At 38.7% G+C, this 21,373-nt stretch overlaps 1 protein-coding gene across 1 annotated transcript in view; it reads left to right on the top strand.

Annotated features, from left to right (window-relative positions):
- The first annotated feature begins 1,038 nt into the window (after positions 1–1,038).
- The window catches only part of Sirt6 (sirtuin 6), a 126,399-nt gene continuing 106,064 nt past the window's right edge, over positions 1,039–21,373 (top strand). Inside the window, exon 1 of the mRNA XM_067153254.2 lies at positions 1,039–1,214. Coding sequence (XP_067009355.1) covers positions 1,149–1,214 — 66 coding nt within the window. The 5' untranslated portion in view covers positions 1,039–1,148. The remainder of the gene's footprint in view (positions 1,215–21,373) is intronic.

Raw genomic sequence — 21,373 nt, 5'->3', positions numbered from 1 at the left:
AACGCAACAGACATCTTAAAGGCTGTATACATTTCAAAAATAGCAGTAAAATGCTGTATTTATCATACTTGGTGTACGTTTGAACGAAGTGGGTTTTTTTGTGGTTACGTTTTCTTGGTGGTGGGCGTTCCGTTTCCTTTATTTGTAAATGTGAATGAAAATTAAATAGGGCTGGAAATGTACAGAGCATAAGCAACTGAATTGAGTGGGATACCATTTATCTCTTTTCGCCCTCACAACGCATTGTTCGGTTAATTCCTTGTTCTTTAAACGAAATCTGAAACAAAATTCGACAAATAATTACCGTGGCTATCCGTACTTTCGCTAAGTAAACAATAAAATGGATTTAATTACAAACAGAAATTACAAAAAGGAATCTCGGCTATAATTCAGTAATACTTACTTGGTTTTATTACTCCGATTAGTACAACCATACGCTGAGCTTACGGCTGGCATTCTTGAAAGCGAGAATCTATGTTTTCACTTCTTAAAACTTAGGGAGTTAAATTGGCATGCACGATCTCCCTGTCACCTCAACATATGCTCTCGCGCCAATTCGCTTTGTTTTGACAACCGTTAACATGGCTGCCCCTTATCAACTTGCTTCAAGCAGGGAGCGCTGATGTCAGGTATACAGCCCCTCTATGTTATTCTAGCTCGTTGCCTTACACACATAAACAAAGCCACGTGCTGTAAGCAAGAACTTAATCGGCAACACTAGGTCGTCTGAGCCAATCGGATTGCTTCGTTTTACAATATGGCGTCAGATGCCAAGTAAAACTAGATCTGGATATATAAACTGTATATAGTTTGTTGCCATTGCATTGTTAATTCATTTAAGCCCACTCACAAGCAAGGCTTATGTGTGATTCACTGTTGTTTTTTTTATTATTATGCGAAACTATGTACACTTAGCTGTGAATAAAATTAAAATAAGTTTACTATTCCTAGGGTAATTTCATTCGTGCTTAGTGGTGACACTGGTGCTGACTTCGAGCAATTTCGAGCAAGTTCGAGTGTATGTGTAAACATATTTGGTTGACAAATTGACAGAACCGTGAATGACAGTTCTGTGCATTTCCTAAATTATTCCTCAATTTTGTCCTCCATTCCCGTCGCTTCACGATATTCTATGAAGTGACGCAAATATGTCGTGTAATTATGCAGACGGGTTATCACCTTATGAAAATAAAGGGAAACTTGGTCTTGATGAGGTGAGATTGTTTTTTAAAACTACTTACTGTAGCCTACAGTACATATGTAGAAGATCTGCTGCAGTCATTAAAATATTCGTTTTAAAAAAGTATTCCAGTCTACTAAAGTAATATATTTTTCTAGTGATCAATCCTTCCATATGTATGGGATTTTCGACTAGGTATCATCTTGAAAATACAACATCTATAAGCCGCATTTCTGACTTGTTTTATATGGACAGTAGAACAAGATAAAACGTATTTGATGATGATGATGTTGTTTAAAGAGGCCTAACAGCCAGTTCATCGGCCCCAAAAAACGTATTTATTTCTTTACAAATTAGAAACTGCCTCAGTGCTTCATGGTTTCACCTGTTAGGATGAATGTTGAGTTTTACCAATGATTTAGATCATATGTATATTTTGAATTGTTCATTATTCCTTGGTTATTTTTAAGTATCTAACAGGTGAATTTTTAAGCTACTAGTATTTAATCATCTCTTGACAAAATAAAATAGTGAAATAAAATGCTACACCCACATCGGAGCACTTAAATCTTAATACATCTTAGTTTTCAAAGCATTAACTGGGTATTTAGCTTTCATCATCTTCCTCCTCTCCCAAAACCTCTTCATTCTTTTGACCTGGCTGCCCTTTCTTTGTCAGATATGACATTGTTTTTGTTGCAAAGTTTTTAGTTTAAGTCGTAATGTTTGTTCTTCAGATTCCTTTTCTCTTCTCTATTTGCAATTTTTTGTACTGTATTGTAATATTTCATCTGTTCCAAATCATCTTGGATTCTTTGAACTAGGTAATTATTTTTTGTTTTACTTTTCCAAAAGAAGTTATTGTTACATACAGTAGATTTCTAAAAATAAAAATAAACATATGAATTGTTTGGCTTTTGTTGTATGCACAGTACTGTCCCCCAAAAATGTTGCCTCTGCTCTTGGATACTGATACTAAGGAGTTTATTAACACCAGATATGTAAGTTCGTTGCTTTATTAATTTAGGACCGACCTCGATAGCTGCAGTCGCTCAAATGCGGCCAGTATCCAGTATTCGGGAGATAGTGGGTTCGAGCCCCACTGTCAGCAGCCCGGAAGATTGTTTTCTGTAGTTTCCCATTTTCACACCAGGCAAATGCTGGGGCTGTACCTTAATTAAGGCCACAGCCACTTCCTTTCCACTCCTAGCCCTTTCTTGTCCCATCGTTGCCATAAGACCTATCTGTGTCAGTGTGACGTAAAGCAACTTGAGCAACTTGTAAAAATATTATTAATTTAGGCCAAAATTCCAATTAACTTTATCTTGGTGGTGGTGATGATGATGATGATGATCTATGTTTTAAGGGGCCCAGCATCTAGATCATCATTTCATTATTTCCTAATTACATAGTGACAGTGATAAAGACTTATGCTTTTAATGTGACTAGTTAATTTTCTTGGGGCATGTCTTTCTAGTAGAAAGAATCATGGTGGGTAAGAAACAGTAAATGCCACTGCAATCCAGAGATAAAATGTCCAGTTTAAAATGTCCACTTTCCTTGTTGCCCAGTAGGGTATGTATTATAATTCACTGTTATAAAATATCCAGACTTTGATGTCGTCTGCTTGAAAGTCCATAATTCATAAATGTCCAGTGAAATGTCCACCAATAATATAAATGAAGGATTGTTTTTGTATATTACAATAATTTCAAGAACTGAATATAATGTGTTTCTACAAGTGGAAGATTCTACTAATCATCTTGGATTTGAGGCTGAGGTTGCACATTTATTTTTAGCTGATGTGATATGGAACGCAAGTACACATTAACATTATTGTTGTCCTTATATTCCTGGTATCTTTGCACAGTATTTTCTACTCCTGCTGACTGGTTACCAAAACATTTTATGTCCCATTTGAAGCTGCCCTTTCTTCATCAGATATGACAATAGGCTATGAAGATTAAGTTGGAATTCAAGAGGACAAATTGGGGCACATATTTGTTTATAGGAAGGGGAGTTAGGGATTGGAATAACTTACCAAGGGAAATGTTCATTAAATTTCCAATTTCTTTGAAATCGTTTAAGAAAAGGCTAGGAGAATAACAGATAGGGAATCTGCCACCTGGGCGACTGCCCTAAATGCACATCAGTAGTGATTGAATGAAGCTGGGTAATCATATTCTCAGTATCATGCTGTTGTCTTTGTAAATTTTCTACAAATCGCCATAGGCCTATGCGTACACAGTGTGCAAAAACCATTCTCTGGAATTTTGAGTGAAATCTTTTCATAGCATTGTTAGTTCTGTGTAACTCGTGCAAGGTTTCTTGATACATACTCTACTGACCCAGAAAGAGCGGAGGTTGAACAGCTCTATCCCTAACACTTGCTTGTCATCCTCTTATGTACACGGTCTCAGTATATTCAGGGAATTCCGGGAAGTCATTGTGGAGATTGTTGTATAATAGTCGTAGGTAATTTCAATATCCTCCAATGGTATGAACGAAAATGCCATGAGTTTTTGCATTTGCTATCTCATTTCTGGTTCATTAACATTAACATACATTTCCTTTAGCCTCAGACCAAGAATTTTTTGGTATAGTGATTGTAAGAAGTTGAATAAACAAGCTTTAATATCTGTATTTGGAAAATTTCTCTGTGGTGCATTCATATTACTAATTTCAAAGTCCATCATTATGGACTTTGGTGACAGTTCTCACCCTTGAACCTGTGCCTTCGTTTTTAAGATGTCAGTTTCATAATAAAAATTTTCTATTTTCCTTATCATTAGGCAAAATATTAAAGGAAATGCCTGCTCATGAATCATGCCATGTACCAAAAACAGTTGCATGAATTGATGTGGCACTGTCTTGAATATGGCATCAGTAAACAAATAATCAGTTGCACAAAGGAATTCAAGATTTCTGTTTGTGCCAAACATTATTATTCTTTCAGGATCATCTACACCATAATCATGCAATAAATAAAAAAATATATATATATCCTATTTGTGTGTGTATAAGGATGTACTATAATTATAACTTGCAGGCAATTTACATTTTGTGGCCAATGACAATTTTGGTTCTTATTTATCACTTCTGAGGTTGTCCATTTGGCCCCAGGGGTTCTCAGTGTGGGAGCATGGGTTGTCGACCAAGGGGCCCTTAGCTGAGTCCTAGCACTACTTCCACTTACTTGTACCAGGCTCCTCACTTTCATCTATCCTGTCTGACCTCCCTTGGCCAATTCTTGTTCTATTCCAACCCTGATAGTATTAGAGCATTTGAGGCCTAGGGAGTCTTTCATTTTCAGGCCCTTCATGGCCCTTGCCTTTCTTTGTCCGTTACTTCATTCTTTGAAGTACTGCAACTTTAGAAATACCATGGTTCCACTTTACTAGCGATACGTACCATTATGAGGAATCGTTGACATGGATTTTGAATCTCTTTCGACAACAAGCATCATTGATTCATGATTGTGCTTTGGAAGCAGTCCCCTAGTCAGTAATATAGTTTCTGGGAAGGTGAGACATTGCACGTTGGATCCACTGATTGTTTTAAATTCATATTCATCCATTCATTCTTTATCACGTTTTGAACTCTGGTCAGTGGATGAATTTTGTACTTTTAAATTGTCATTGCATTTTGTCTCATTTTGTACCATTAGAGGCCTATGACCTAGATGTTAGGCCCCTTTAAACAACAAGCATCATCATCAGGTTGCCCATTTCCAGGAGTTTTGCGAGTACTTCCTCATTTATGTTTTCACTAGTTACATCTCGGGTGATTTGTAATGGACCTTTATAACACCCTAATCGAGCTCTCACCTTCATTCTGTTTGGTAATTGTACTATGGCTTCACTAGGAGCATGTAGGGGATTTGAATCTCCATTGCATATGATGACCAGATTTGTAGTTGTAATCTACCGTGCATTGCAACCTCTTCTATCTTGAGACCTCCAATATAATTTGGTATTATTGCTACTTTGGGAATGGAAATTATATATGTAGCCATTATTCACTAGCAAATTCCTTCCTTTTTCTGAATTTATAACTTGTGCTATAATTTACACTAAAATTACCATAATTTTGCAGATTATATTGCTTGGCAACAGTAACATACAGCTCATTCTTGCTTCACACACACTTATTGTGCTGCACCTTTTTAATATAAATATAATAAAAATTAATGTGGACATATTTGTAATAGACCTTAAAATGTGGACATATTTGCAGTGGACCTTAATGTGTGGACATTATTGCTATTGACATTTTCATCAGTGGATGTAAGGTCGTGAACACTTTATCTCGGAACCGCCACTGCTGTTGGTAATGTGGTCAAGGACAAAAAGCCGTTGCAGAGTTTGGAAATATTTGTTTCGTATTTATTCCTCAATTTTCTTATTTAAGTGGCCATTGGAAGAACAACTCAAAAAATGTCAGGTTTCAGTGAACTTCAGTTCATGATCAGGCATTTAAGATAGTTTACTGAACAATAATTTGAGCATTACTGTTTATAGGGTTTTTTGATTCTAGTTCCAATCAATGTCGTCAATGATCTGTGTTTAGGACAGTCACCCAAGTGGCATATTCCCTATCAATTGCGTACCTAGCCTTTTGTTAAATGTTTTCAAAGAACTGGAAATTTATCAAACATTTTCCGTGATAGATTATTCCAATCCTTGTCCTATAAATGAATATTTGCCCCAATTAGTCCTCCTGAATTCCAACTTTATCTTCATAATTGCTGATGCACTCGTGCTTAGCTACGGAATTCTACATTGTATACAGAATTCTATGTTAGGTAGTGTACATGTTGTGAGTAAGATTGTATTAAATTGCATAGCTCTTAATGTGACGGTGAGGTCAACATATGTCTTTTCTCATGTGAAGACTGGGATAGGAAATTTTAATTGTAATGGCAGGTCCTCTTGCCTACTATCAGTCACAATCAAGCTGGGGAGTTTGCATTATGATGGCAGGCCCCCTTGCTTGCTGAGAGTCACAATCAAGTTGGGCAGTTTTCATTGTAATGACAGACACTCACTCTCCATCTGCCTTTTTACATGCTCAGAAAGACTGCCTTTGTAGTTTTCCCAAATGAAATCAACGTAGATCATTACAATGAAGTCAGGAGGAATGAAGCGATTACCAGTAAAAGCAATGCTATCAAATAAAAGAAAAAAAACACATTTTTTTCACTTTCAACGAACAGTACTATGCTGCTGACCTAACAGTCCGAAGTTTCAGAGCTGGAATGACCAGGCTGCAGACAGCCATCAACAATCCTGTGCCATTAGTCCTTAGTGCTTTTAGTCCACTGCTCACCCCAGTCAGCGCCTTACACTAGGATTCGAATAGCTGGAATATTATGATGAAGCTGTGTGTGTTACGTACTTGTAGTGTCAGAAAATTTATGAACCAGAGGAATGGCATGCTAAAAAAGAAAGTCTCAATCATGACAAAAATTATCGCCAGTTAACATGATTGAACAATATTTCCATGTCAGCAATGCTCGGCGATGATATGGACTAAGCAACAAAAGTCTAAATTCATCTGAATTCATGAACCTTCATCATAGTCTTCCCTCTTTAGGTGGAGGTGGTAGAATAAAACCCACGGTATCCACTGCATGCCGTAAGAGGCGACTAAATGGGCCCCACAGGCTTTGAACTTGGGAGCATGGGTTGGCGACTACAGGGCCCTTAGCTGAGTCCTGGCATTGGTTCCACTTACGTGTGCCAGTATCCTCACTTTTATCTATCATATCCAACCTCCTGTGGTCAATACTTGTTCTTTTCTGACCCCGACAGTATTATGTATGGAGGCCTAAGGAGTCTTTCATTCTCACACCCTTCGTGGCCCTTGTCCTTCTTAGACCGATCCTTTCATTTTTCGAAGTGTCAGAACCCTTCCATTTTTTCTCTCTTATTAGTGTTATATAGTTGTACTTCTTCTTAAAGTAATAATCGCCACCACTATTATCATAGTCAGTACAGTAAAACTGAATAACACATAAATGATCGGAAATTGTATTCTCTATAACTTGTGTTATGTGGTACCTTTTGGTAGGACAAATAACATAGATACTTAAAAAATTTAATGTGAGGCGCCTTCCCCTAAACTACCATTTCATCCAGTATGAATAAAATTATTTATAGCCTAGAGTATAGTTCCCGACTTTATATACCGATTTTCATTTAATTCTGTTGAACCATTTTCTCGTGGTTCAGCATTGATATGGACTTCGCAACAAAAATCCAAATTCATGAATATCTCTTACCATAGCTGGCACGGTAAAAATGTATAAGACATACATGATTGGAAGTGTAATTTATATAACTTTAGTTATGTAGTATTTATCGATAGGACAACTAATAACATAAATACAAGGTGTCCGGGTTAAAGGTATAATAATAATATAAAATTTAATAACTTGAGAAGTTGTGGAGATATTTACTTGCGGTTTGTTGCTACAAATAGGGTAACTCAAAATGTTTGTTTACATACCTAATAAACCGCGATGTGCACACCATTAGTGGTGCGACAGACATCTGATCGGTATTCCACTTCTCTCCAAGTGTTCTACAGCATTGTAGGCATAACATTTGCGATAGCTGCATGAATGTGATGACGCAGATCTGGTAGATCATGAAATGATGTGTGGTACACTTGATTCTTGACAAACCCCCACAGGAAAAAATCAAGTGGCGTAATGTCGGGGCTTCTAGGGGGCCAAGCAATTGATGGACTACCTCTCCCAATCCAGTGATCAGGGAACTCACGATTCAAGAAATCCCTCACAATTTCCGCATAATGGCATGGTGCACCATCTTGCTGAAAGATCACGTCACAAGGAAGTTGTGGCACAACATACTGCTCCAACATGTCTAGGTAACGTGTTCCATTAACTGTAGTCCGAGAAACAGACCGAATTGAGGAATGCCTCGTTTCCATCAATTTTTGCCAGAATTGTCTCCGCGAATGCTTTCCTTAGCGGCCTGTCCTGAGGTTTGATTTTCTGACGAAGCTGCAGTTTGTACGCCTGTAGGCGCAACCTTTTGTGGACGACATTGTGTACTGTCGAATGAGGTAACTGTAACTACTTGTTTGTTTAATTGACTTACGAGGGCTCCGCCTGAAGGATTCGTGGATTAAATCAACAGTAACCTCTGAAACTGCGTGCTTGGCGTGGTGGCCCAACATCGACAGCAAGGTCCCAGATTCTCGAAGGCGTCCGTTCCATTTCATGATTGTTACGTAAGTGGGAATATCATCAGTTGGTAACAGTCCATATGCCAGAATGTACATTGTACTAGTGTAATGGATTTTATATCCGCGAGTGAAAGCACACAGAACACCTTCTGCTGTGGAGTCTACACGGTTACTGGCACGTTTCTTGTGAGCAGTGCAGTTACGTGCATGTAGTACCACTGCCACTGCAAGCGAACACAGAAAACATTTTGAGTTACCCTAGTTGTAGAAACAAACCGCCAATAAATTTCTCCATTATTTCTCAAGTTATTAAATTTTCTATGATTATACCTTTAACCCGGACATTTCGTATTAGAGAAGTAAATTTTAGACCTTCCCCTAAACTACCATTTCACTCAGTGTGAATAAAATTATTTATATCCGAGAGTCTAGTGGTTCATTCCCCGACTTTACATACCGATTTGCTTTAAATTCTCTTCAGCAGTTTTCTCATGATGTGCGAACATACATACAAACAGACATGACGGAAATTTAAAAAGTGCATTTCCTTGTTTCTGTGGACATGACCGATACAGAAATACCATTCTTTTAAAATTCTGAGCAATGTACAGATAAAACTCTTATTTTATATAGAGAGTTTATGGATCTTTCCTACGTCTAAAAGCTCCACTCAAGCTTATTTGCCTGCTAATATCATTCCATCCATTTCTTCATTGACAGCTCGGAACATACCACTTGGTCAAGCACCTCGTCTCCTTACTCCCAAATCTTCTAGGTCCCAAGTATACAGCATTTTTGTAACACCAAGAACAAATCGTGCTTCTTTCCTTTGGATGTTTTCTTTTTTTCCAGTTCTCATATTAAGTACTATACGCGAACCTTTTCTTGAGCCCTGAGCTTCCTAGTGCTGAATCGGTAGACCTCGGTTATCTTCGACATCCGTATTGGCAACCTTTGAAACGCGAACTATGAATCGCTTATGCATCGCTGTGCGACATCTGGTGTACACTTTATGTACCAGTACTGTTGTTGTTTACACAGCAAAGCCAAACTATATAATTCATGCTAGGAACAAGATTCGCATCAAGAAATATTATATAATGTTAAATAATGTATGTGTGACACAGATGTTGGCGTAAGATAATAAATGTTTTGAAAATTCATATTTATCGATTCAATTCAGATTTCATTTCCATCCAGTTGGCAGTATAACCAGAACCGGCAGCGCTCCCTTCTTACTCCTCACCCCATAAAAATCGGGCTCAAGAAAAGTTTTGCGTATAATAATCCTGGTGTGGGTCCAGTACACTGAAACCATACTGGGGCCGATGACCTAGATGTTAGGCCCCTTGGAACAACAAGCAAGCAAGAAACCATACTGTAATTGGGGTCTTACCAGAGACTTATACACCCTCCCATTTACATCCTTACTATAACCCTTACGGAGTTAGGCTAACTTGTGAGTGTGAATGCTAGTTCTAAAACAGTCGTGTCAAACAGTGTCCAGTAAGACATCCCATGGTCTAGAAATGACCATGCATGCGTGCGGGCAGAACTTCTCTCTAGGCGGAGGGAGGGGAGTTGAACTGACAGTACGTTCGCTCACAGCAGAGATGAGTAAACCAGATCTCTTCGTGCCACGTGAAACAAAAGGACGATGCAAGAGGAGTGGTAAGAGGAAACATTACAGTACATTTGACCCCGAATGGTGGCACTGTTTCCTAAGTTGTGAACATCAAGGAGAAACTCAGTGCTTAGTGTGTAAAAAGCATGTCACCTGCCAAATAATGTTAGGCACCATTATGAGCTGTATCATGTACACCAGTACAGTGGAATTACTGGTGATAAGAGGCTGAAATTAATAGCAGAATTACGAAGTACTTTGAAAGCTATAAGTATACTTAAGTGGTGCTTTTTAAAAGTAGTTTGTTACGAGAACACGAAATAGTAATGTCCAAACAACGGTAGTTAAAAATATTGGCCTTTTCTTTTTACCAGAAATGCTGACAATATTTGGAAGTACTTACAGATGTGAACAGTTCTTTTCCAGGATGAAGATCAACAAATCTCGTTTCCAATCTGGGCTAACATTTCAATGCAGTAATGAAAATAGTGTCTGCCATCACCGTCAGGCCTAACATTGACCGAATTATTGCCAGCAAACGTCAACAGGGCCCAGGAAATTAGTGAACATAAATGCATAAGGCAACTTATTTTTTTATTTTTCAGAGGAAGTGAAACCACGATAACCAGGCTCTAGACAAGTGCTCACGTAAAAGAACTCCTGTGGTACTAAATTCCGGCACCTCGGCGTCACCGAAAACTGTGAAAGTAGTTAGTGGGATGTAAAGCTATTATTATTATTATTATTATTATTATTATTATTATTATCTAAAGGCTTTGCCTTGTCGCTGCAACCATTGATCTCTTCTCTCTGCGATCCTTTTCATCTCTCGATAACCTTGGCATCCCATCATCTAAACTACCTCTTCAATGATCTTCTTCCATGGTTTCCCTCTGCCTTTCTTTCCCATTACCTTGCCTTCGAACAAGTTCTTTATGAAGTCATTATGCCATAGAATGTAACCAAAAACTGACGCTTTTCTCCATTTTATCGTTGTTATTAGGAAAGGGTGATAGACAATAAAGGAAAGGGTGATAGACATAAAGCTGAAAATTACAGGCCAGTAAGTTTGACATGCATTGTATGTAAGCTTTGGGAAGGCATTCTTTCTGATTATATTAGAAATGTTTGTGAAATTAATAACTGGTTCGATAGAAGGCAATTCGGTTTTAGGAAAGGTTATTCCACTGAAGCTCAGCTTGTAGGATTCCAGCAAGATATAGCAGATATCTTGGATTCTGGAGGTCAAATGGACTGTATTGCGATTGACATGTCTAAAGCATTTGATAGGGTGGATCATGGGAGACTACTGGCAAAAATGAGTGCAATTGGACTAGACAAAAGAGTGACTGAATGGGTTGCTATATTTCTAGAAAATAGATCTCAGAGAGTGAGAGTAGGTGAAGCTTTGTCTGACCCTGTAATAGTTGAGAGGGGAGTTCCTCAGGGCAGTGTTATCGGACCTTTATGTTTTCTTATATATATAAATGATATGAGTAAAGGAGTGGAATCGGAGGTAAGGCTTTTTGCGGATGATGTTATTCTCTATAGAGTGATAAATAAGTTACAAGATTGTGAGCAACTGCAACGTGACCTCGAAAATATTGTGAGATGGACAGCAGGCAATGGTATGTTGATAAACGGGGCTAAAAGTCAGGTTGTGAGTTTCACAAATAGGAAAAGTCCTCTCAGTTTTAATTACTGCGTTGATGGGGTGAAAGTTCCTTTTGGGGATCATTGTAAGTATCTAGGTGTTAATATAAGGAAAGATCTTCACTGGGGTAATCACATAAATGGGATTGTAAATAAGGGTACAGATCTCTGCACATGGTTATGAGGGTGTTTAGGGGTTGTAGTAAGGATGTAAAGGAGAGTGCATATAAGTCTCTGGTAAGACCCCAACTAGAGTATGGTTCCAGTGTATGGGACCCTCACCAGGATTACCTGATTCAAGAACTGGAAAAAATCCAAAGAAAAGCAGCTCGATTTGTTCTGGGTGATTTCCGACAAAAGGGTAGCGTTACAAAAAATGTTGCAATGTTTGGGTTGGGAAGAATTGAGAGAAAGAAGAAGAGCTGCTCGACTAAGTGGTATGTTCCGAGCTGTCAGCGGAGAGATGGCGTGGAATGACATTAGTAGACGAATAGGTTCGAATGGCGTCTATAAAAGTAGGAAAGATCACAATATGAAGATAAAGTTGGAATTCAAGAGGACAAACTGGGGCAAATATTCATTTATAGGAAGGGGAGTTAGGGATTGGAATAACTTACCAAGGGAGATGTTCAATAAATTTCCAATTTCTGTGAAATCATTTCGGAAAAGGCTAGGAAAGCAACAGATAGGGAATCTGCCACCTGGGCGACTGCCCTAAATGCAGATCAGTATTGATTGATTGATTGATTGATTGATTGATTGATTGATTGATTGATTGATTGATTGATTGATTGATTGATTGATTGATTGATTGATTGATTGATTGATTGATTGATGTCTCTGGGTGTGTATTTCTCTAAGCCAAAGTGTAATGTTAGCCGCCATTATGAGCTGTATCATGTGCACCAGTACAGTGGAATTCCTGGTGATGAGAGGCTGAAATTAATAGCAGAATTACAAAGTACTTTGAAAGCTATAAATATACTTAAGTGATGCTTTTTAAAAGTAGTTTGTTACCAGAACACGAAACAGTAATGTCCAAATAACGGTAGTTCCAAATATTGGCCTTTTTTTTTACCAGAAATGCTGTCAATATTTGGAAGTACTTACAGATGTGAACAGTTCTTTTGGTTAATGAGTGTAGTCTTTATGTAGCTTACAATTGTAATATCAATAATCTGTTTATTATAATTTCATCTCAATTAACAACTTACAGTGCCTTATTAATGATATTGGTGAAGGGCAGTTCTCATTTAGAGGTACCACACTTCGTTCGTAATGAAGGAAGGAATACTGTGCACCTTTAACTCATTTCCTTCGAATTTCTCTACTCAAGTCAGCGTGTGACAGCTGAGACCGCACAGGAGTAAAGACACCCTGCACGCAGCTTGACTGGGATGCGCTTGACCTTGACATGCCTGTTCTAAAAGTTTCAGGTCTGAATTGGTTCAAGAAGATAAAACTATAGCATTTGTTTTCTGGGCCTTAAGTGAAGTGCAAAAACGTACTCTGCAATAACAAAAGAACTACTCAGTTTATGTTTCATTGCTGAGGAGTTTAAACAGTAGCCTGTAGTTTTGGAAGAGACTAAGTGTGGGTCAAGACAGGTCACAAGCTAAACTTCATTGTTTTACAGAAAGTAAGTTACATGATTCAAGTGAATGCTTATGAAGTTTCCTCGTTACAGTTCCATATATGTGACATTCTTGGGAAATACAGTATTTGTGTTTTGCCTGAACACTGTCCCAATACCTCAGTTTACACTTTTGATTCAAAACTCAACAGTTTCAGAGGTTTCTGCATGCTGCATCAGAACAGGACGGTGTTAGGGGAAAAAGAAAATGGCCTTAGCAATTGAATGAGGCTGAAAATGCAGTTTAACCATACTTTTCTATTTAAATTTTTATTTACCATTTTCCAGGGATCATAATTACTTCTTGAAAACTCCCTCGTGCCTGTCTTATTAACCGTATGGTACTGCCTAATATTCCTTCATGTATAGCCTTTATTTTTAACTAGATGAAAACAGCTTTTTGATCACCATCTGTTACTTCAGTTTGCCTATAGAGCTCATCTGGTTTTACCAGCACCACATCCAGAATATTCTTCTTTCTAGTTGGTTGCAGTACTTTCTGATTTAGCTGTGCTTCCCAGATTAACTTATTTACCATTTGTTGGTCATGCTTCCGGACATTCGTGTTACCTTCCCAATTTGCATTGTTCACTCATTATAATCATGTTCTTTTCTGTCTGCTGTCCATCTCACAACATTATGGAGGGTTTTTTTTTTCTCGGATGCTCACAATCTTGTAACTTATTTATTGCTATATACAGTTTAACATCATCTGCAAAAAGCCTTATCTCTAATTCCCGTTCATTTATATATAAGAAAAAAAAATTGGGAACTCCTGCTCTAGACAATTTGGTAGAGATGAAATACCTTCAAAGAGTGGAGCAGAAGACTAGGATGGACAGGGTGAACAATCAAACTATTTGGATGGCCTTGAGTGTGAAATACCTCAACATTCAGGTGGGAAGAATGAAAAATGTAGATACATGTTCACTCAAAGCATAAGGACATTGGGATCACTGACACGTCATTCCGAGGTCAGTAAATCTCCGGGATAGCAATAAAAGTAAGTGTATAATAACGGCCGACAAATATTAACTTAGGCGTTGAATACATGCAATTAGCGATCGGTAACACAACACGAGTGAAAACCAGTTTCTGGAAACATTGCTGTAAATTGTATACATGTATGGCACGAAATTATGCATTCTTAAAATGATGTACCTACCTAAAACGTAGCTCACTGTACGTACATACCGTAATCGGTGCTTGGTAATGAATTCCTGTTTCAATGAAATAACACGCAGTTTATCAAATTAAAATATCACTGAAGCAAATGTACACATTTATAAAACCAGCAAGTATTCAAAACTTGCCAAAATATCACATAACCTGCAGTTTAACTTACCACAGTGAAAATTACACAAAAATAAATGTACATAATTATGAAACATATAAATATTCAAAACTCGTAAAGATATCACATAACCTGCAGCTTAAATTACCACAGTGAAAATTACACCGTCCGCCTCTGTGGTGTAGTGGTTAGTATGAATAGCTGCCGCCCCCTGAGGCCCGCGTTCGACTCCCGGATCTGGCACGAAATTTGAAAAGTGGTACGAGGGCTGAAACGGGGTCTACTCAGCCTCTGGAGGTCAACTGAGTAGAGGTGGGTTCGATTCCCATCTCAGCCATCCTGGAAGTGGTTTTCCGTGATTTCCCACTTCTCCTCCAGGCAAATGCCGGGATGGTACTTAACTTAAGGCTACGGCCGCTTCCTTCCTTCTTCCTTGTCTATCCCTTCCAATCTTCCCATCCCTCTACAAGGCCCCTATTCAGCATATCAGGTGAGGCCACCTAGGCGAGGTACTGGTCATTCTTCCCAGTTGTATCCCCAGACCCAATGTCTCACGCTCCAGGACACTCCCTTGAGGCGGTAGACGTTTGATCCCTCACTGAGTCCGAGGGAAAAACCGACCCTGTAGGGTAAACAGATAAAGAAAAGATGGAGAATAAGAAAATTACACCAATAATGAGAAAATTTCGTGTCTATAAACACAACAGTTCTACTCGCAATATATATATGAAGATGGATAGTTCAGTTCATTATTGGTGCCTGCTAAGGTCTTTCCTTATCAAATCTCTATGGATTTTCTCTGAAAACTCCTTTCCCTCATGAACTGAAATTGAATCTTCTAATTTAAAATCATACTACAAAGCAACGAACCTAAATTTGTAAAATATACTACTATTTCCTTTGCAATAACACAGCACAGAACACCCGTGGAACTACAATCAAGAGGCCTGGCGTCACTGAACTAAGCATAAACAAAGCAAGCGCGAACCTCGTGATCTACTGCACCGTGCGCTCGCTGCCATCTTACTACGCCAGTCATCTTCTATTCGGCTTACTGCTACCCAAGCTACCAGCCATCCATGTATAGAGATCAGTGCTGATACCGGATACCCTCAAAAGGCATGGAGGCAAGCTATGAAGTAAAAAGACCCAGGGGCAGACCATGAACCAGATGGATGGAGAACATCAAGGAAACGCTACTCATATGTGAAAGAGACTGGAAACAGGTCCGTATCCAAGCACAGGACAGAAGAAGCTACTGAGCAAATTGCTACACGGTTTGGGTCACATAGCTAGCAGCTTGCATTTGGAAGATAGTGGGTTTGAACCCCACTGTTGGCAGACTTGAAGATGGTTTTCCATGGTTTCCCTTTTTGACACCAGGCAAATGCTGAAGCTGTACATTAATTAAGACCATGGTCACTTCCTTCCTTATCTTAGCCCTTTCTGATCCCATCGTCACCATATGACCTATCTGTGTCGGTACGGCATGAAAGCATAAATAGATGTTGATTCCCATAGGGAACCTGAAATATTTGTCCCGAATGAGTAAATTTATAATACCAATGTACTGTACGCAAACCTTTTCTTGATATCTGAGCTCCATATTGCTGAATCGGTAGACCTCGGTTATCTTCGAGATTCGTATTGGCAACCTTTGAAACACAAACTATAAATCGCTTATGCATCACCGTAAGACATCTGGCAAACACTTTACGTACTAGTACTGTTGTAGTTTACACAGCAAAGCCAAACTATTCATGCTAGGAACAAATTCGCATAGAGAAATGTTATATAATGTGTGTGTGACACAGTTGTTGGCTTAAGACAATAAAAGTTTAGAAAATTCATATCGATCGATCATATTATCGATTCAATTCAGATTTAATTTGCATTCAGTTGGCAGTATAACTGGAACCGGGACAGCTCCCTCCTTACTCCTCAAACCCGTAAAACATGGTATCAAGAAAAGGTCCATGTATAGCAGTTGGTCCGTTATTGGACATTATAAATTTTCCAGCTAACTCATTCCTGGTTGCCAGCATTTCACCCCAGTGTGCTAAATTGGGCTCATCAGTTGGTAAATAGCGCACCCACCAAGACGCATGGCTAGTACATACCGTGGAGGTCACTGCGTGGGCTACTTGGAGCCACCGGCAGTACCAATGCACTATGAGAGACTTCGTCTCATTTCCTAAAATTGATGCCTTGCCTGGCCATCACTTGATATATAAAGATGTTGATTCCCATACGGAACCTGAAATATTTGTCTCGAATGAGTAAATTTATAATACCAATGTAGTTGGTCCGTTATTGGACATTATAAATTTTCCAGCTAACTCATTCCTGGTTGCCAGCGTTTCGCTCCACTGTGCTAAATTGGACTCATCAGTTGGTAAATTTATCAACTTGGAACCAGTGGCTCCAGGTAGCCTACGCAGTGGCCTCCATGGTATACACTAGCCATGCGTCTTGGTGGGTGGGCTATTTACCAACTGATGAGCCCAATTTAGCACACTGGGATGAAACACAGGCAACCAGGAATGAGCTAGCTGGAAAATTTATAATTTCCAATAACAGACCAACTACATTGGTATTTAAATTTACTAATTCGGGACAAATATTTCAGTTTGCCCATGGGAATCAACATCTATATCATCTGATGGCTAGGCAGGCATCAATTTTTGGAAATGAGACAAAATCTCTCATAGTGCATTGGCACTGCCAGTGGCTCCATGTAGCCTTCGCAGTGGCCTCCACGGTGTGCACTAGCCATGCATCTTGGTGGGTGTGCTATTTACCAACTGATGAGCCCAATTTAGCACACTGGGGAGAAATGCTGGCAACCAGGAATGAGTTAGCTGGAAAATTTATAATATCCAGTAACGGACCAACTACATTGGTATTATAAATTTACTCATTCGGGACAAATATTTCAGGTTCCCTGTGGGAATCCACATCTATATCATCTGATGGCCAGGCAGGCATCAATTTTTGGAAATGAGATAAAATCTCTCATAGTGCATTGGTACTGCCAGTGGCTCCTAGTAGCCTACGCAGTGGCCTTAACAGTATGCACTAGCTATGCGTCTTGGTGGGTGTGCTATTTACCAACTGGTGAGCCCAATTTAGCATATTGGGGCAAAAAGCCGGCAACCAGGAATGAGTTAGCTGGAAAATTTATAATGTCCAATAATGGACCAACTACATTGGTATTATAAATTTACTCATTCGAGACAAATATTTCAGGTTCTGTATGGGAATCAACATCTTTATATATCAAGTGATGGCCAGGCAAGGCATCAAATTTTGGAAATGAGACGAAGTCGCTCATAGTGCATTGGTACTGTTGGTGGCTCCAAGTAGCCCACGCAGTGGCCTCCACGGTATGCACTAACCATGCGTCTTGGTGGGTGTGCTATTTACCAACTGATGAGCCCAATTTAACACACTTCCGTTCCAATCACGTTCTCATATCCCTTCCTTTTCATGCCTACATGGACATTCAATTCTCCCGTTACTATGTTGTTTTGACCATTCAACTGTGTCTCCAATTCTTCCTCAAAGTCATCTTTATCCTGTTCCGTGCATCCTGCGTGTGGAGCATATACTTGTACAGTTTCCCATGTTTTTTCTTTGACTGTTATTTTGACTTTCATCAACCTGTCACTTATCCCTTTTACTTCCTCCTTCAGTCCATTTTTTACTACCACTCCTACTTCATTTCACTTTTTTTCATCATTTCCTATCCAGTATGACCGAAAACCACTTCACAGCTCTCTCTTATCTTCCTTCCCACTCTCCTCCATTTAGTCTTTGTCAGCCCTAATACATCCAGTTTTCTTTTTTCCATCATGTCTGCAACCTCTTCTACTTTTCCAGTCAATGTTTGTATATTCATTGTTCCAATTTGTAATCGTCTTTCTTGCCAGGGTCGTCATGTGTTACGTCCGTTCAGCTTATTGTTCCTTATTGCCTTGAACGCGGGTGTAAATCCACCACCGACTTGCTAGGCCTGTCATTACTTCACCAATATATAAGCCTATATTTCTCAAATTGTAGGCCTTCACATTTACTTTTCTTCCAACTTTGTGATATTAGGGCATCTAATGTAAAGGGAGTTGTTCTTTCTTTCGTAACTCCCTAAGCAATCGTTGCTTTACGATTTTTTCTCATTTTAATAATCATCTTCATAGTTTTCCATGTTGATATGGACTAATGACCATGTGTTTTTGCATCTGAAGACAATCATGACAAAAGTCATCACCAGTTAGCATGATTGAACAATATTTCCATGTCAGCAATGCTCAGTGTTTATATGGATTAAGCAACAAAAGTCTAAATTCATGAATTCTCTTATCATAGTCATCTCCTTGTACGGGTGGGGGTGGTAGAATTAACACTCACGGTTTGCCCTGTCCGTCGTAAGAGGCAACTACAAGTGGCCCCAGGAGCTCTGAACTTGGGAGCATGAGATGGCGACCATGGGACCGTTAGCTGAGTTCTGGCTTTGCTTCCACTTGTGTCAAGTTCTTCGCTTTCATCTGTGCTATCCGACCTCTCTTGGTCAAATCTTGTTATTTTCTGACCCCAACAGTTCAAAGAAGGGAATGGATGACTTCCCGAAATGTGTGATAAAATAAATAGTTCTCTTTCATTATAAGGTGTACTGACTAGGCGGATTCAAGTAAAACTATTTTAAATAGTTCTGTAATAGATTCAGACTAGTCAATATGGATCAAACAACCATATTAACCTATCATGGTTAAGTTTATCAACAGGACCACTAATAACAAAAAAATTTGTGAATTAAATTTTAGGTCTTCCCCTAAACTACCATTTCACTCAGCGTGAATAAAAGTATTTATGACCTACATTGTAGTGGCTCATTCCCTGACTACATTTTCATTAAATTCTCTTTGGCCATTTTCTCATAATGCGCATACATACATACGGATAGACAGAGAGAAATTACAGAAAATTAAAAAGAGCATTTCCTTGTTACTGTGGACATGACTAATACAGAAATACCTCTCTCTTTTAAATTCTGAGCAATGTAAAGACAAAAGTCTTATTTTATACATAGGCCTATAGATATCTTGTTATCATAGGTAAATTTCAATACTGGTACTTTGTTATAGTCACCTCCTCCATCTGGAAATCCTTGTATCCGACAATCTATACGTACTGTAGTATTGACTGAATACTTCTGCTTTCTGTAAATCCTCACATATACACTCCCCTTGTTCATTAATGATTCTTGCAATGTTCGTCTTGGAGCCAAACTCCCTTCATGCCCGTCTTAACTTTTATAGCCTTCCTTTATTTTTAATGATGGCAAAAACAGATTTGTGTTCACTTGTACTGTCTATCAATTTAGTTTGTAGAGCTCATCTGGTTTTACCAGTACTCCATCCAGAATACTCTTCCTTCTAGTTGGTTGTATCACTTTCTGATTCAGTTTTCCTTCCCAGATTAATTTGTTTACCATTTGTTGGTCATGCTTCCTGTCATTCACATTACCTTCCCAATTTAAATTTGGTAAATTGAGATCACTCACTACAATCACGTTCCTATCTGTGTCGTTCCCCATAAAGCCAATTATCTTATCAAATAATTCTGCATCAGTGTCAGTGCCACCCTTTTTATGTCTGTACCCTTCAAAAATATCAAGTTGCCTCTTATCTTTAGAGCCAACGGCCGTAGCCATGTTGAAACACCGGATCCCGTGAGATCTCCGCAGTTAAGTAACATTGGGCGTGGTCAAGATGTGGATGGGTTGCCACGCGCTGTTGGTGGGGGATAAGGGAATGGAGGAGCGGAAAGGAACTGGCCACCCTATCGCACGTAAACTCCGGCTCAGGCACACCTCTGCGGAGGTTCGGACCTGCCTTCGGGCAGAATACACCCTAACCCTACCTTATCTTTAGAGATGAGCTGTACAGCTAGAATGTCATGTTTCTCATCCTTAACTTTTTTGTAGCTTACAAATTCTTCTTTCACTAGTAAGAATACTTCCCCCTCCTACCATTCCTATCTTGTCTCTATGATAAACACTCAAGTTCTGTGATAAAATGTTCACATTTATAATATTGTATCTCAGCCATGATTCAACTCCTATTACAATATCTGGTAAATACTGTACATATATGAGCTGCTCGGTTGAAGACAATGTTAAGTGACGTATTCACGTAATTGATGTGTTATTGATGAATATAATGTTATGTTACATGCTTTTTCCAGTGGCAATCTTAGTCTGTGAAAAGACAGTTTTGTAGTTTCAAATGTTGCCACACATGTCAACTAGCATCTGGTTCATGAATACAATGTTAAGTGTTACAAAATGGCATTGAGTTAGGAGATACCGTTGCATGTGGTCCGGAAATTAAATGAAAAACAAATTGCTGTATTAGCTGAAACTTTGAATTTTGATTTGTGATGATACAACACTGAAAAGGACGTAAATGATCGGAAATTGTATTCTCTATAGCTTTCGTTATGTAGTACTTTTCAATAGGACCAATAACATAGTTATTTAAAAATTAAATTTTAGATGCCTTCACCTAAGCTACCATTTCATACAGGATGAATAACATTATTTAAAGCCTAGACCTGATGTACCTGATGATAATGATTATGATTATGATACGTCCACCAGTGACTATTCTTTAAACATGATAAGTAAAGAATGATCTTAACCTACAAATCATTGGATCCATAAGCAACATGTTAACTGCTAGTATGCCTGCTTAACATTGACTTCAGGCTACAGAC

This window comes from Anabrus simplex, chromosome 1 (genome assembly GCF_040414725.1).
Source record: "Anabrus simplex isolate iqAnaSimp1 chromosome 1, ASM4041472v1, whole genome shotgun sequence".
Classification (NCBI taxonomy): Eukaryota; Metazoa; Arthropoda; class Insecta; order Orthoptera; family Tettigoniidae; genus Anabrus; species Anabrus simplex.
Note: the sequence above shows the minus strand (reverse complement) of the source record. Positions and strands in the feature narration are given on the sequence as shown.